Raw genomic sequence first — 18,266 nt, forward strand, 5'->3', positions numbered from 1 at the left:
CCACCAGCCAGCTGACACCAATCCTGAGATGCCTGAGGCCAAGCAGCTACCTGGGTAGGGACACAGTCCCACCCACCAATGGGTAGGCACCAGCCCCAGGACCTACCAGCAGGCTGATACCAACTCCAGGACTGCCATGGTCTGGCAGCCAGAGATCCCCATGAGCAAGCTCTGCCCACCCGTGGGCCAGCACTAGCCCCGGGACACCATGGAACCCAGACCCACACACCAGCAAGCCAATACCAGCTTCAGGAAACTCAGTTCCCCAGCCAGAGACCCTTGTAATTAAAATAGCAAACATCAATAATAAAGACAGAATTTAAAAGCAGCAAGGGAAAAGCAACTAGTTACCTACAAGGAAAATCCCATACGGCTATCTGACTTTTCAGCAGATTTCTGCAGGCCAGAAAAGAGTGGCACCATATTAAGTGATGAAAGGGAAAAATCTACAAACAAGAGTATATTTCTAATAAAAGGCAAGACTTTCATTTAGATTTGATGGAGAGATCAAGGGTTTTACAGACAAGCAAAAGCTAAAACAATTCAGTACCACAAAACCAACTTTACAAGAAATATTAAAGGAAAAACTCTAAGCAGAAAAGAAAAAGTAACAAGAGAAAATCAAGATATACCTGGAGACAAATAAAAATGAAAATACAATGATCCAAAATCAGTTTAAAAGTAAAAAGTAGTTCTAAGAGGTAGGTTTATAGTGATACAAAGTCCATCTATGGAAACAAGAAAAATCTCAAATAAACAACCTAACCTTATGCCTCAGGGAACTACAAAAAGAACAAACAAAACCAAAAGTTAATAAAGGAAAGAAAGAAATCATAAAAGATCAGAGCAGAAACAAACTGGAGTCTTAAAAAAAAAAATTAAAAAGATCAATGAAACCAAGAGCTGATCCTTTCAAAACATAAACAAAATGGATAAACCTTTAGTCAGACTCACCAAGAAAAAAAAAGAGGGGCCCAAATAAAATAAGAAATGGAAAGAGAAGTTACAACTGACACCATAGAAATATAAAGGATTGTAAGAGATTACTATAAACAAATTAAATGGACCACCTAGAACAAATAGACAAATTTCTAGAAGTGTAAAATCTCTTTTTAAGACTGACTCAGGAATACATAGAAAATATGAACAGTAATGAAATTGAATTGGTAATCATAAAACTCTCAACAAACGAAAGTCTAGGAATAGACAGCTTCACAAGTAAAGTAGACCAAACATTTAGAGTTAACACACACCCTTCTCAACCTATTAGAAAATATTAAAGAGGAAGGAACATTTATGAATTCATTCTACAAGGCCAGCATCATCCTGATATCAAAACCAGAGTAGGTGGGGGGTATATAGCTCAGTGGTAGAGTGTGTACTTAGCACGCACAAGGTCCTAGGTTCAATTCTCAGTACCTCCATTTAAAAAAAAAAATTCAAAACCACACCAAGATACCACACAAAAAAATATAATTACAGGCCAATATCACTGATGAACACAGATGGAAAAATCCTCAGCAAGATATTAGCATACCAAATTCAACAATACAGTAAAAGGATCATATACCATAAGCAAGTGGGATTTATTCCAGGGATGCAATAGTTTGATATCTGTAAATCAATCAATGTGATACACCACATTAACAAACTGAAGAATAAAAATACTATGATCATCTCAACAGAAGCAAAAACCTTTGACAAAAATTCAACATCCACTGATGATAAAAACTCTCTACAAAGTGGCTATAGCAGGAACATACCCCAGCGTAATAAAGGCCATATATGACAAACCCACAGCTAACATCATATTCAGTGGTAGAAAGCTAAAACCATTTCCTCTAAGATCAGGCAACAATGTCCACTCTACCACTTTTATCTAACACAGTATTGTAAGTCTAAGCCACAGTAATCAGACAATAAAAAGAAATAAAAGGAATTCAAATTAGAAAGGAAGAAGGAAAACTGTCAGCTTGCAGATGACATAATATACATAGAAAATCCTAAAGACATCACACTGAAACACTACTAGAACTTGTCAATGATTTTGGTAAAGTTGCATGATACAAAATTAATATACTAAATCTGTTGTGTTTCTATACACTCACAATGAACTATCAGAAAGAGAAATTTAAAAAACAATCCCATTTACAACTGTATCAAAAAGAATACAATACCTAGGAGTATATCTATCTAAGGAGGTAAAAGACCTGTTGTCAGAAAACTGTAAGACACTGATAAAGGAAACTGAAGATTAAACAAGAAATGGAAAAATATACCATTCTCATGGATTAGAATGTTGTTAAAATGACCATACTACCCAAGGCAATCTACAGATTCAATGCAATCCCTATCAAAATACCACTGGCATTTTTCACAGAACTAGAACAAATATTTCTACAATTTACATAGAAACACAAAAGACCTCAAGTAGTCAAAACAATACTGAGAAAGAAGAACAAAGCTGGAGGTATCATGCTCCCTGACTTCAAACTACTACAAAGCTACAGTAATCAAAACAGCATGGTAGTGGCACAAAAAAACAGACACATATATCAAAGGAACAGAATAGAGAGCCCAGACATAAACCCACACTTATATAGTCAATTAATCTAAGACCAAGGAGGTAAGAATTCATAAAGGGGAAAAGACAGCCTCTTCAATAAATGGTGTTGGGAAAACTAGAGAGCTATGTGTGAAAGAGTAAAACTGGACTACTTTCTCCCACCACATACAAAATTAAACTCAAAATGGATTGAAGACTTTAATGTAAGACCTGAAACCATAAAACTCCTAGAAGAAAACACAGGCAGGAAACGTTGACACCAGTCTTAGTTAAAAAAAAAAAAAATTTCTCATTAGACAAAGGAAACGAAAGCAAAAATAAACAAATGGGACTACATCAAACTAAAAAGCTTTGGCCTAGCAAAGAAACCATCAACAAAATTAAAAGGCAACCTACTGAATGGGAGAGGATATTTGCAAATTATATCTGACAAGGAGTTAACATCCAAAATGTATAAAGAATTCATGGAATTCAATATCAAAAACCCAAATAACCCAACTAAAAATGGGCAAAGGATCTGAACAGACATTTTTCCAAAAAAGTCATGCAGATGTCCAACAAACACATGGAAAGATAAAATACTCCACATCACTAATCGTCAGGGAAATGCAAATCAAAACCACAATGAGGTATCACCTCACACCCGTCAAAACGACTATCATCAAAAAGACAACAAATGGCAAGCCTTGACAAGGATGTGGTAAAAAGGGAATCCCTATGCACTGCTATTAGTAATGTAAATTGGTGCAGCCATTGTGGAAAATAGTATGAAGGTTTCTCAAAAAATTAAAAGTAGAACTACAGTATGATCCAGTAATTCCACTCCTGGATATTTATCCAAAGAATGTAAAACCACTAATTGATAAAGATATATGCATCCCTATGCTCACTGCAGCATTACTGACAATAGTCAAGACGTGGAAGCAACCTAAATGTCCACTGCTAGATGAATAAAGAAGACGTGGTATATGCATGTGTATACATATATACACACACATACATACAGTGCAACACATAAAATGGAATGTTACTCAGCCATGAAAAAAGAATGTAATCTTGCCATCTGCAACAACACAGAAGGACCGAAAGGGTATTATGGTAAATAAAATAAATTAGAGAAAGACAAATACTGTATAATTTCACTTGTACCCAGGATTTAAAAAAACAAAACAAATGAATGAACATAATAAAACAGAAAGAGAATCACAGATACAAAGAATAAACAACTGGTTGCCAGAGGGGAGGAAGTCAGGGAAGATGAGAGAACTAGGTGAGGGAAATTAAGAAGTGTGAACTTCCAGTCCCAAAGTAAATGAGTCACAGTTCTGTTATGAAGTATATAGTGTGGGGAACACAATCAGTAATTATGTAATATCTTTGTATGGTGACGTATCGTAACTAGACTTATCGTGGTGAATATTTTAAAATATATCAAGTCATGTTGTGTTCCAGGAGCTAATACAGTCTTGTAGGTCAATTATACTTCAAAAACAAACAAACAAATTCTTAGAAAGAGATCAGATTTGTGGTTACCAGAGGCAGAGAGTAAGAGAAGGGTAACTGGATGAAGGTATTCAAAAGGTAGAGAGTTTCAGTTTAAAATAAGTAAGTACTAGGGAAGTAATGTGCAACATGATAAATAAAATTAACACTGCTCTGTTTATATATATATATATAAAGTTGTTAAGAGAGTAAATCCTAAGAGTTCTCATAACAAGGAAAACAATTTTTTTAAATTTCTTTAAGTTTTTATCTATATGAGATGATGGATGTTTACTGTCTTATTGTGGTATTCATTTCATGACAAATGTAAGTCAAATCATTATGATGTACACCTTAAATTTCTATAGTGATATATGTCAATTACATCACAACAAAACTGGAAGAAAATAAATAAGCAAATGAACCATGGAAATGAAAAAAAGTTGTTTTTCACTATTAAAAACTAAAAATGAAGTCACAGAAAGGAGCAAAAGTCATTTGATAAAATAATTATATCCATAATAAAAAGCTTACAACTCAATAAGTTGACCATCCAATTAAAAAATGTACAATGGCGGGAGGGAGGGTATATCTCAGTGGTAGAGTGCGTGCCTAGCATGCACAAGGTCCTGGGTTCAATCCCCAGTACCTCCATCAAAAGCTAAATATATTAAAAAACCTAATTACCTCCCTGCCACCAAAAATTAAAAAGTGCAATAGTTTTGAATAGACACTTTACCAAAGAAGATACACAAATATGTATATGAAAAATGGCCAACTATGAGTCATAAGGAAAATACAAATTAAAATAAAACCTCAATGAAATACCACTACACATTCACTAGGATGGTTAAAATTAGAAATCAACAATACCAAATGTTAATAAAGTCATGGAGCGGACAGAACTAACAGACTGCTGGTGGGAATCCAAAGCAGTATATTCACTTTGGGACAGTTTGGCAGCTTTCTTACAAAGTTAAAAATACACATACTGTAAGACCTAGCAATCCTACCCCTGGATATTTTTCCTCAGATGAAAATATCCATTCTTCACACAGAGATTATATTATACTAGAATGTTCATAGCAGCTTTATTCAAAATGATGCAAAACTGGAAATAACCCAAACTTCTATCAGCTGTTAAATGACTATATAAACTGTGGTTTATTCATACAGTCAAGTGATCAGAAATAAAAAGGAACAAACTACAGATACATGAAATAATATGGACGAATCTCAAAAACATATGCTAAGTAAAGAATTTAGAATACAAATTATATAATTTTATTCATATGAAATTTTAGAAAAGACAAAGCAGTACTATTTTGCATCACAAAGCAGATCAGGGGCTGGAGATGACTGACTGCAAAAGGTCACAAAGAAACTTTTTGGAACAATGGGAGAGCTGTAATTGTGGTGGCAGTTATATACTGAACACATTTGTCAAAGTCAATCAGATTGTACACTTAAAATTCATGAATTTTTAAATGTAATTATACTCAATAGACCTAATTAAAAAAAATAAGGCTATTACTTAAATTTTGGTATAGGAAAGCCCTGTCAACATGAAAAACAGTCCTTGCGAACTTCACTATTATAACTATACTATATAAAAAAGTGAACTTCATTATTGTAATATGTTAAGAAAGCTAAATTTAGAGACCTTAAAAACAAGAGGAAAGTCTACAACAAGTATTCTAAAAAAACTTTTTAAAGTAAACAGAACAAAAAAATTCCTCAATTTTAGAAACAAAATTAAAAGTCCTTGCTGAAAGAAATGTAAAACAAAAGATACGGTTCCTGACTTCAAGAAACAAAAACAGAAGAACAAAAATACAACTCTGGAAAACAATTTACAGAATTCTCTGACCCTAGCTGTTACAGAGTTTTGTAAACAGCAGGGACTAATAAACACATACAGAATGAAGAAAAGAAATGCTAGAAAAATTAAGCTACTGCTTACTCTTCGTCTGGGCTGGGGGAACCCATCTCTGTGTCGTCGTCTTGTTCGGGAACGTGCCTGGATTCCCTGTCCTTTATTCAGTGGGTCAAAGGATTCTATGAGAACCAGGAGAAAGCATAATGTTAGGTAAATAACTCACAGACTTAAACACCTAGATAGGGGAAGGAAATATCAGATAATCATTACTATATTCATTCTTTTGTTTGTGATAAAATATGGATTTTACCTTTATATCTATGGAAAACAAAGGAGATACAGCACAAGTAAAAAGTTCATTAACGATCAAGAAAACCTATATGATTACTGTGGGAAAGTTAACAACAACAACAACAAATTAACCCCTTATAAAGAACGATGTCGTATGAATTAATACCTTCAAAGGCAGGGACCATCTGTGTCCTAGATTGTTACCACACACTTATAACTGCTTCATAATGTCAATTCAGAGTGCTACTAATCTTTTAATAGAGAACTTTCAACATTAAGTTACGTTGCACAAACCTGATGGAAAATCTGCTTCCAAATCCTGTTCAGTTTCCCCTTTTGAGAACTGCTTCACTTCTAAATCAGCCTCTTGCACAGTATTTGACTTCAAGGCATAATGATTCAATTCTTCCTCCCAGCTATGTGGAGTAGATACTGCTTCTGATTCAAGATCACCACTGTAAGTACTTCCTTGGTCTGAATACATAGAAAACAAGCCCTCAAAATAAGACAGACTCTTGACATTCTCAGAAACCTCCTAAAACCCTAAATACCAAAAACTGAGATGTGGTTGCTGGACAATTACCTAAGGTACACTGAAGAGTGAAGTAACTTGTGTACCAGCCTCACAGAACTGCACTTACACTCTTAGGACACACTTTTTTTACAGCGTTATTTCTATTAATCCTTAAAACCAATATCTGAAGTGGCTTTTATTAGTTTCATTACCAATTAGCACATAATCAGAGAAATCTGGTGCCCCCCACAAACAGCTAAAATTGCAAATATTAAATCCAAGGATAATAGTTACACATGGGGTTTGTATCAGTAACAAAGGTAATATTTCTAAGATCCAAAATATATTTATAATTACAAACCTTTTTCAAATATCTTGGTGTCTAGAAAGAGTTCCTGTTCAGAAGTTTGGGATCCTAAAGAAAAGCACATAAGCCAGTTTATAAGTATACACAAAACAAAATGCATCTCAAATGAAATGACTGCACTAGGAAGTTCAAAGTAAATAGCCCTCATATGCAGGAAGAATGATTTATTAATAAAATTAGGCATTAGTGATACAGTTAAACAAATTATAACTGGTAAGTGTGGTTACATTTCTAGATAGCAGTATGAAAGAAGTCATGGTAAGAGAGACCTTTGTTTTGGATTCCTGTGCTAGCTGAAATTTTTTTTTTAACCATGATACACACACACACACACAATATTTATTTACTCACAGGTTGACAAATCTGTTTTAAATTGTCTTTTTCTCTCCCAAATAAAAGATGCTTTACCACTGCACTGGAAAGCCAACAGACTTATAAATACATGAACAATCAGTATATGGAACTAAACAGAACAAAGTTCTATCAATTAAAAACTACTTTAAAAGTAAGGAGATTAAGGATTCAAAGCATGTAAGAAATAGCCTTTTTTTTTTTTTAAACCAAGAAAAACTGCCTCTTTTCCCTGAAATCAAAGATAAATGAGTCAGATCCTTTTCCGTTGGAACTGATTTTTCCCTCCTTTATATTTCTAAATCATTTGATTTTACTTAGACTATGGTGATGAAAACTATCTGTCTTGAAGCTTAGTTTTTAAAGTTTTTCTGTGAGACGCAATTGTAGGATAAGGCAAAGTCACAATATTTCCATAGAGGAAGCACTTGATAAATGCTGACTATTAATATGGGTGGAGAAACCAACTTAAAATGAGGTTTATCATCAGGAATTGCTTGAACTTCCAAACTAAGTATCAGAAATTAGAAGATCAAGCTTAGGGGTAGTATTAAGTAAGACATTAAAATCTACATAAATGGGTCAAAATTATGAGATTATATACTAAAGAGCAAAACGAGACCAGAAACATTGGGCTAATAATAAAAAGTTTTTAATCCATCTCTCAGAATATATCTGATTTAAAAACTTACTGGCAACACAACAGAAAAGTTGACAGTAGTTTTTATAAGTGCTACAGTGTTCAGGAAATCATCTAGCATTTACTATGCAAAATCAAAACCCAGGGGCCAGCTTTGTAAAAAAAACCATCATTAAAAAAAATTCAGAAAAGAGTAATTTCTTGGCTCATCAATGACAGATGAAAAGGCCGCTGCAAAAATTCACCTGTACATTTCCACTATCTTAAACACCATTTTCTCTGTCTCTTCTTATGATTATACCTCTCCTTACATCAAAAAAAATCAAGGAAATTAAGACTAGAAAACTTTCTGGAATATATATATATTACTAAGTTCTGGTTAAAATCATTTGCTTTGGAGCCAGACAGACCTGGATTCAACTTCTGGTTCCATTATTTCCTGACTGCATAACCACAGTAAGTCTACTTTCCAAAAGAGGAATCTGAAGTAAACAGTATGTCCCTCATAGGGTTGTCGTGAAGATTAAATAAGGTGATGCACATAGTGCATTTAGGACAATGTCTAGAGCATGGTAAGCACAGAGATGTTAACTATTTGTATTATCATTATTCTACACTCATAAAATGGGATTAATGTATAGGTTACTTTGAGCCAAATGGTTTTCCATCCTAAGGTTCTATTTACCTTCTACCGACATGCTGATTGTTATACAATAGGAAATTTTATCTGAGGACCATGGTTTTGATTATAGGGACAAAACCAGAACATGATCATGGATTTATAGGTTATTTTTCTGGTATCACTGATAACTAAAATCTGCATTAAATATCAACACTTAGTGTCCTTCATAAAAAGGATAGAGTTTTCACAGGTGTCAACAAGTTTAATAAGTATACAGAGTTGGTATTTAAACACAGATAAAGCTTTCAGAAACTACTTGATTGCCTGGTACTTAAAAATACTTGAGTTATCTGAAAATTGGTAGATGTGTTTTTCTTTCTTTACTTTAAAATTATACCAACCTCCCTGAGATAGAGTCTTCTCCTTTTCTTCATCTTCTGCAATAATTTCTGCCATCTCAAGGAGATCAGCTTCAAAAGGATGTGAGGGAAGCTTTTCCTTAATGTCTTCAATACTCTCAGTGACTTTATCTTCGTTATCCATTGAGGATGGAATAAGCATAGGGACAGGCAGCTGAAAAACCAAGGACACACTGAAGAGTTTCTTGGCTAACAGGTCTGTTGTCAAAACTATTACTTGTAAGAACATTTAAATACAAAAATAATAAACAAATTCAAGATTTTTCTATTGCTAATGATTAAAACAATCATTTTTTTGCTAGTTTTTCTAGTTCGTTTTTATAAGACTATAGCCATTTAAAGAAAAATTCAGTAAGTTTTTATGGACACTCAACAAAATGTGTCTCTGAATCTTCCAGGCATTCTAAGAAAAAAGTTCTACATGTAGATGTATTTTTTTTTATAATTTTTTAAAGTTTTTAAAAATTTTTTTAATTTTTATTTTTTAATGGGTGGAGGTAATTAGGTTTGTTTGTTTATTTAATGGAGGTCCTGGGAGTTGAACCCAGGACTTCATGCATGCTAGGCATGCACTCTACCACTGAGCTATACCCTCCCCCCATGTAGATATATTTTTTATTTATTTCAGGCGACCTCCACGTCCTTCTAGCCTGCCATTTTGAAGCCCCTCTCTTGAGTTCTCTAAAAGAATAATTATTTAATGCATTTCTGTCTTGTTTTTTTTATTATATTTCTTCCTTAATATTTTTACACAACTGTTTCTCTTAAGAATTCAGTACCAGGGAAATATATATTTCCAATAAAAAATGAATGGAGAATTTTGTAAATCACAGTATTCCTCTCTACACCCTTGCTAGAATCTAGGATTCTAACACACACAAAGCTTCTGATATTTTTCTATTTGAGTGCTCTTACTAAGTATGAAATGTTATTAAAAAGCTACACCATAGCCTTTTCTGAGAAGACAGGATACAAACAGAAGCAGTCCTTTATATATTCCATATTAAGTAATATAGTAATATGATAATAGCCAATTGGAGTCAGGTATATTTTATCAACCAGTAAGAAGTTTTTCTCTGGAGCTGTCAAATCTTAACTGAGGAAAATGTGTACTAAATTAGCCTTAATCTCTAAATGATTACTCACTGGAACTGGAATTCCAAATGGGACTGGTGCATACTGAGTATAAAGATGAAGAGGTATAGGTACAAACACTGGTACAGGAACTGGCACCACAATAATTGGGGGCTGAGTTGGAGTATCTTCTAAAGAAAAAAAAAAAGAAAAAAAAACCCACAAGAAACAAGGAGAGTTAGAAACAACATTTTAATAAAAAAAAAATTTTAAGCATACAAAGATTCATAGTTCAAAAGAATTATAATCTATAATATGAGGAGTTCTAGAAAGGAAAAATAGCAAGGAAAGGCTGAGAAAAACAGCGCTAACACAAAGTGGGCAACACAATAATGATCAATGATATGAGGATAAAAAGAACGAAGGATATAATTTCAATGGATGGATGGAATAGTGATGTTAGAAGAAAGATAGAGAAAACTGTTAATATGAATAAGTACGGTATATTAAAGGAGACTGAACAGATAGAAGGGCCATTTCTGTGAGACTAATGCACATTTAAAATCATTTCTGGTAGACAATAGGGAACTGCTACAGATTGGTTAGTACAAAGTAATGTGATGAAAATGGCATTTAAAAAGATTAATTTGGCTGCCATCTTAGCATGCAATAAAAAGTATATGGAGTGTAAAAGTAGGAGGCAATTACAATATGCAGAGCTAAGATGACGAGGGTCTGAACTAGGATGGTTATAAAATCTACAAAAAAGAATTAAATATATAGCAGATGTTCTAAGATATTAAAAAAATGAAACAGGACTTGGGAACTAACTTATGAGTAAGGAAAAAGTGGGAAGGATGAAGGAGTCCTTCAATTATTTAACAAGTATCTACAGAGTCTTTTCTGTAGCCAAGAAAAATGTGCTAGATAAGTGTAAAATTGTTAATGTAAGAGAAAGGTATTGTTAATGTAAGAGAAAGGTAATACTAGGAAGAAGAAGTGAAAAGCTGATAACTTGACTAAGATCAGAAGTAGGAAATAACATGGGATCAATTTTACCATTGTGTAGTGGACATAAAAAAAGTTACCCAATTTGAGATGTCTGATAACCAAGCTACATAATACTAAATTAAGTCACTACTGACACAACAAAAATACAGGCTTAAGTAAATCTACAGCTTTGTTATTCAACATGGTCCATGGACCAGCAGCACTGACCTTACCCAGAACGTAAAAGATGTAAAACTTCAGCACTACTAAATCAGAATCAGCTTAATAAAAATTCTCAAGTAATTCATACGCATATTATGAGAAGTACTGGCCTAGAGGATAACCTTCCAGATCCAGGAATCTAGGATTCCTTTCAATTTTAAAAATTCTGGGATTTTCAGATGGCAGTGTAAGGAGCTCTGAAGATCCATTCCCTAGGGAAATAAGTAAACCTGGGGAAAACTTAAAAAATAACTTGTTTAAAATTCTTTGGAAATTGTCCTAGGGCATACAGCAAATGGAGAAACATTTATTCAAGAAAATCTACTAAATACAGTAAGAACAGTGGGAGTCTATGACATTTGATCTACCAGCTGCTCCGTATCCCTACCTCAGCCAGCTCAACATGACAGAAACTCCACTCTGGACAGATGTGGCCAGAAAGGATGGTTACTCTTCCTTTAGCTCCCAATCAAGGGTTACTATATCTCACCAGGAGGGGCAGGCCACCATCATCTCCCAGCCTCTCTAACTCTAGGTTAAAAAAGTTAATTTCTCAGTGAGTACAGCTGACAGGCTGTAGGCTCTATTCCTCCACCCAGCTGCCACCCACAAAGATAGAAGACTTACAACAGGAATAGCACACCAAGAAAACTGCAGGTCTGAATTACCTTCACCCCAGATCACTTGTAGGGCAGAGATTCCATGCCAGAAGAGACAAGCTGAGAAGATCAAAAGTAACACCGTGCCTACCATCCAGAGAAGTAGTAGCTCAGAATGGGGAGAGGCAGTTCATAAGAAAAAGCCCTGAGGCTCTCCTCAGTAGAACTGACTTTATTTGAAATAGAGTGTGGAAAAGTTCAAACCTAACTGCACCCTGGAAATAATAGTTCCTCGTAATTAAGACCCTGTCTATAGAATTCCAAAGTCTATGCCTACTCCCTAATATTACACTGTCATGAATAAAGGAAATTAAATGAAGTATCACAGTCTGGTATTATTAACTACCTTCTCTTTGCCATAACTTAAGTTGGTAAAAATACCTAACTCATAGGGATGTTCTGAGAACTCAACTGGGCAATGTATATAAGCAACCAAACACATCACCTAGGAAGTAGCACGCACTTAACGTAAGCAGATCCCATATCCCTTTCCCTAGGAAAAATTAAATGAAGAAAGCAAAAGTAACATACCTGTCTGGCATTCTTTGTTTTGGGTATGTGGTTTGCAAGAGGTGGCCTTGGTCTGTGTGATGGGTTTGCACAATAAAGCTTTATTCTTCAAAAGCCTTGGAGGCTGGGAAGCTGGCAATTTCAGGGCATCTGTTTGTGTACTTGCCTGGTAAAAAAAATAAATCAGAAACCAAAGAGGTTTCCAAAAGCTTAACATTAATTACAAGAAATATAAATTTGAAAGAAATACCATATTGGAATTACATGGAAGACAGAGAACATAAATATTCAACTAAATATGTAAGAAATACAATATTCCTGAAATATTAATAGCAATAAAGGAATATTTTGATACTTATATATTGATCTGAGTGTATCGAATTACTAGTTCTGAGTATCAAGAAAAGTGCTGTTTGTATTGTAAGTCATTGCTGATCAATAATAATGTTGGCTGAGTTTAAAATGAGAACTGTTACTTGTTGACTGAGTTAAGTCTTAGAAGAATTAGTCTCAAGGTAACTAGAAATGACAGCATCACTTATGATTGTTTTAAGTAACTTTAAAAAGCGTGACATGAAAATTGTGTCAGAGACTAGGAAACACTTTAGAAATGCCATTGTTCTAGTCATAAATTTTTCTCATATTTAGTTTCTTTTTCTTTTAAGAGACAAAGTACAAAAATAGAGTTTAAAAAAAATGTTTATTTACAGCATAATCTGCACTGAGTGGGAAACAAACTATATTTTATAAACATTTTATTTACAATTCGACTACATTAGAAAGTGCTCCCCAAATCTACTGTAAGCCTGAATTCTGTATATATTTACTTTAATTCTGTACAATTAAAAAAAAAACTTCAGTAACTACATAGAGACACCAAGCTTCAAAGAAATTAAAGTACCTAAAAGACCTAATTAAATAACCAGAAAATCCTATTCCTGAACAAAGAATACATGAGCTCATGAAATTTATTTTGTATCATAAAGAATAAAGAATCAGCTTACACATATTCCTACTACCTAAAAATGGAAAACACAGTGGCAATACTAATAAAAATAATAAAACTTACATCCCCAATGATTTTCGCTGTTACTGTTGGAACTGCACCTGATATAAATTAGAACATGTAATTTAGGATCTTACGCAATTAAACATTAGTATTAAAAGCTGATTTTTGGACAATAAATACACAGTTTCATAATAAAAACATGTATAATCTTAATTCAGAGTAAAACTAGCATATAAAGTATGACATGAGAAAAAGAGGGCTCGAAATTATGAAAAAATTGTTTAATACTGCCATAGCAGCCCACAGTGAGCCACCATTCCTATTATAAATGAGTTAAATATATGAAAATGATCACTGACAGTAAAAAGGTAGAGAACCACCATATTCAACCTCAAAAATGCGAGACAGATGCTTTCAAATCAAGTCATACCTTGTAAGACACTGTTAGAATTCACCGTGGGCTGAGCAGCAGGAGCACTTGCTAATGATACTACATTAGCTATAACTGGAGTTGAATCTTTTCTTAGAGATGGGGGCCCTGCTGAAGCAGCTGGCACCATGGAAATACTTACTAATTAAAATAAACAAAAATAAGAAAACCTCATTTATATGTACATACACAGAAACCAGTATCTCAAGGAGGGTAAACAATGCTTTTAGATAGGAGTAAATTCTGCTGGAGCAGAGTCACTTCAGCATTAATTGGATTTTTTTCTAATTTTTAATTGGTGAAACTTAGAAGTATTCTATGTACTTTCTTTCTCTTGTATAACTATGTATTCAGTATATTTAAAAGCCGTGTGATTCAGTTTCCATATTCTTTGTTATAGTCTCAAATCGTTTTTTAAGGAAGTCAAGATGTATATATCTCCAATTATAAAACATTAATTGTCTTTTTTTTCTCATGAAGTTCTTATAGGGTTATCTGACTCAGTATGCTCAGGGAAAACTGAAATTTACATTTCATGAAATTACTGACAACTATTTAAAGCTCTCACTCTATAAAACAGTAGTTCGTCCCTGGTACTGATCAAAGTCTAAAGTTTAATTTTACCTGCATTGTTTTGTGAAGATGGGTCACATATACTTTGCTGATTACAGAACATCAAGATACAAAGCAGGTTACAGAAATGTTTTATTTCTCCTCGCCATTTCAAGGACTCGCTGAGCTTACCCTGTCGCTTACAACCATCACATTTGGCCATCTGAAAAAGAAACAGAAGATAGTAAAGGAGTAAGGAACAAATTATCTGTAGTTTGACAGAATAAAAGCAGGTCACACATAACAAGTGAGGAAATTTACTTAGAATTTAGATCACAAAAATGAAGGTTAACTATCCTGGGGGAGGGGCAACATAGGGGTAGGGAACTAAGAGGTACAAACCAGCATGTATAAAATAAGCTACAAGAATATAGTGTACAACACAGGGAATATAGTCAATATTTAATAACTATAAATGGAGGATAACCCTTAAAAAATGTGAAGCACTATACTGTACACCCAAAACTTATATTAATATTGTACATCAACTATCTTCAATTTTTTAAAAAAATGAAGTAAAATTACCTAAAATGGTAATTATTTACTTATCTATCAATGATTTCTACTAAATATTAATAAAGGTCATATTATACAGACACCAATAAACAGTAATTAAAAAACACAGGGAAATGGAAATCTTCCTTAAAGACATCAGAAGACAATTCATTTTAATTAAACAACAAATAAATAAATTTTAAATATTTTAATGTCTTAAGACTGATATGTCTTCTACGAGGAAATTAGAAACAAAAGGAATATAATTTCACTGACATTAAAGTCTTCTTAATCTTATATGGAAGAGCACAAAATATATTAAGTACTTAAAAGTTTTCATATATATATATTTTTGTATTGAAGTATAGTCAGTTTACAATGTTGTGTCAATTTCTGTGTACAGCATAATCCTTCAGTCACACATGAACATACATACATTTTCATATTCTTTTTCACCATATGTTGCTACAAGATATTGAATATGGTCCCCTGTGCTATACAGCATGAACTTGTTGTTTATCTACTTTATATATATATTAGTTAGTATCTGCAAATCTCAAACTCTCAATTTATCCCTTCCTACCCCCTTCCCCCACTTACTTAAAAGTTTTAAACCATTAATTGCCCTTTATACTATATAAAAGAAAAAAAGAAGGGAAAATTTGCCCTAACTTGAAAAACCCAGGAATGAGAATTATACTTACCTGATAGAACAGAACTGTATATTTGGACATGCATTCTTCACAACAAAACTCTTCAACCTTCCCCCCCAAATTATTCTGTACCAATTTGGGAGATGTCTGTAAACAATAACTGCACATTTTACAGTGATTCCCCCAGCGTTTGGCCAAGTCATGTTTATAAAGCAATTTGCAACCTAAAAAATCAGAGAGGATAAAATTAACATTAGGGAGAAATACTAGGTATCTACATCTTTAACTTAAATGCTCTATGACAAAGTTTGCACACTTGGGTCCTCAATCAAGAGATTAATTCAGAGGACTGATACTATCATTTTCTTTTTTTAAACAAGATAAGACAGAATAGAAAATATTATAGCACATCACATATAGTTAAAGTCAGTTTTGTTTCATGAAACTTTTGTTTTATTTGGGTATGTAATCATAAACTGGGTCACAATGTAAAATATATTTTTTTGTGCTGTGGTCAAGTTTGAAAGCCACTAGTCTAGGCGGCTAATCTTGCATGGTTTTAAAATAAGACAAAACATTCTAAATTTACAGTTATCTAAATAAAGAAGACAATCTACCTCATATTGATTTGTATATTAGATTATTTATCTTTAGAACCGTAATGAATGTTTAAAACAATAAAAGTATAATCTTAGGATGCCACAAAATTTAAAGAGTTTCTTTAGATTTATACACAAGAACTAAAAGATCCCTGTCAATCTAACAACATTAAATGTTTTTCACATCACCACCATCTTCTGCTATACACTGAGGATCTTATCTTTCATTTTAATATCTATACAATATGAATGATTAGATCAGAAATGAGCGGACCAAGTGTAAACAAAACAAAAAGGTTTTGGTGTTATTCACAAAAGATAAAGTAGATAAACTTACATAATGACAGCCTAAATCATCAACTACTTTTAAAACAACCAACATGCTCAGTATGTAGATAATCTTCTGTCTTTACCTTCACTACAGAATGACTTGTCAGCACCTGAGAATCGCACAGTCTCCTTTACAATTTTCTCAATTTTACAATATTCACACATTGCCATTACATTATTTATTTTCTTATACTCATCAGAACAATTTTTTCCACAGAACTGAAACATTTTACCCTGCAAAGAAATAATCATTAAGTACCAATTAAACATTTAGTTTAACTATGGAAATCCTTATCCCTCTTACTTTCAAAACGAATAGTATTATTTTGAGAGATGAAAAGCCAGAAATAACTTTACAGATAGACCAGTTTAAACTCAAACCCTCTATCATGCTCCTGTATTTTACCTTATAGTCAAGAAGTTCTGGTTTTGTGGCAAAAAGACGGTTACAGTGCTGACACTTGAGTTTTACAACACTTCGTGCAAACCCAACATGTTGGGATTGGGCAGCAAGACGCTGGAGACCAGCTGCAGCAGAGCTACTGATAATGGAGGTGGGAGAAACAGCAGAGGTGTTACCTCCTCCTGATGACACTGTTGAACCTGTGGGGATGCTTACAATTACTTGGCCCTGAGACAAGGGCACTACTGAAGAATTCATTCCTGTTGGTTTGTTGAACAAATTCTGAAAAAAAACAAACAAAAAGATCAACCTAATCATTTGTTCAAACAATTAATTATTTAGTGCCTATGTATGCCAAGCATACTTCAAGGTGCTTAAGACACATTTGTGAACAGGCAAAGATCCCTGCCTTTGAGCAGCTTATAACTGAATGAGGGGAGTGTCATTTACATCCAAAAAATACATAATTTAACTAATAACCTTCTTTAAAAATAATATCCTCCCAATAGACAATCTAGGTAATAACAGTACCATCTAATTTTATAGTACAGGCAATTAAATGACATGACTCTAAATACAGGATGAACCAAAATCCCCAAGTTTAATAGGATTGGGATAGAAATTTAGGCAATCCAGGCACTTCGCCAACACCAAGTAAGTTTACTTTACTACAGTAGGTGACTCACTGACTGGAGAAAAGGAAGAGTCCTGAAGCCATACCTGGAAAGCTACCACACAACTGTAGCTGCAGAAGTTGCGTATACTCCCATCTGACATGGCTAGGTGATACTGAGGGATTGCTGAGGTTTTACAACTGTTACACTGAACTTGTACACCTTAGCAAATCAAAATAAAAACTAATGAGTAATATATACAAATGTACTTGAATGTAAGAGAAAATAAATATTATGCGCTATATGAAAATTCAAGGGCGAAGTTGCAGGAACTGAAACTGAATTTTATCACGTCATATATAGACTATAACTAACAATGTTAAAAATATTTCTTTCAATTTAAAGTTGTCACAGCCTACCCTGAAACTACAAAATAAAGGAATCTTGAAATAAACCAGGTATGGACAAAGAAAACACAGTAAAAAAGCCATAAGAAATTGTTTTGGTAAGAGAGAATGCACAAATAGGCAAGCAA

The 18,266-nt window shown here is 33.6% G+C and overlaps 1 protein-coding gene across 8 annotated transcripts in view; it reads right to left on the reverse strand.

Moving 5' to 3' along the window:
* The window catches only part of ZMYM4 (zinc finger MYM-type containing 4), a 145,228-nt gene that overhangs the window by 28,755 nt on the left and 98,207 nt on the right, over nucleotides 1-18,266 (reverse strand). For 7 of the 8 annotated variants that reach the window (XM_074376875.1, XM_074376876.1, XM_074376872.1 and 4 more), the window contains 13 exons: nucleotides 17,838-17,953; nucleotides 17,121-17,399; nucleotides 16,798-16,948; nucleotides 15,837-16,009; nucleotides 14,650-14,800; nucleotides 14,026-14,166; nucleotides 13,656-13,693; nucleotides 12,608-12,752; nucleotides 10,278-10,396; nucleotides 9,114-9,285; nucleotides 7,094-7,147; nucleotides 6,513-6,692; nucleotides 6,012-6,106 (listed from right to left, as the gene is read on the reverse strand). In XM_074376875.1, coding sequence (XP_074232976.1) covers nucleotides 6,012-6,106; nucleotides 6,513-6,692; nucleotides 7,094-7,147; nucleotides 9,114-9,285; nucleotides 10,278-10,396; nucleotides 12,608-12,752; nucleotides 13,656-13,693; nucleotides 14,026-14,166; nucleotides 14,650-14,800; nucleotides 15,837-16,009; nucleotides 16,798-16,948; nucleotides 17,121-17,399; nucleotides 17,838-17,953 — 1,814 coding nt within the window. The remainder of the gene's footprint in view (nucleotides 1-6,011; nucleotides 6,107-6,512; nucleotides 6,693-7,093; nucleotides 7,148-9,113; nucleotides 9,286-10,277; nucleotides 10,397-12,607; nucleotides 12,753-13,655; nucleotides 13,694-14,025; nucleotides 14,167-14,649; nucleotides 14,801-15,836; nucleotides 16,010-16,797; nucleotides 16,949-17,120; nucleotides 17,400-17,837; nucleotides 17,954-18,266) is intronic. The other variant, XM_074376874.1, reaches the window with a different exon arrangement.

Source organism: Camelus bactrianus, chromosome 13 (assembly GCF_048773025.1).
Source record: "Camelus bactrianus isolate YW-2024 breed Bactrian camel chromosome 13, ASM4877302v1, whole genome shotgun sequence".
Classification (NCBI taxonomy): Eukaryota; Metazoa; Chordata; class Mammalia; order Artiodactyla; family Camelidae; genus Camelus; species Camelus bactrianus.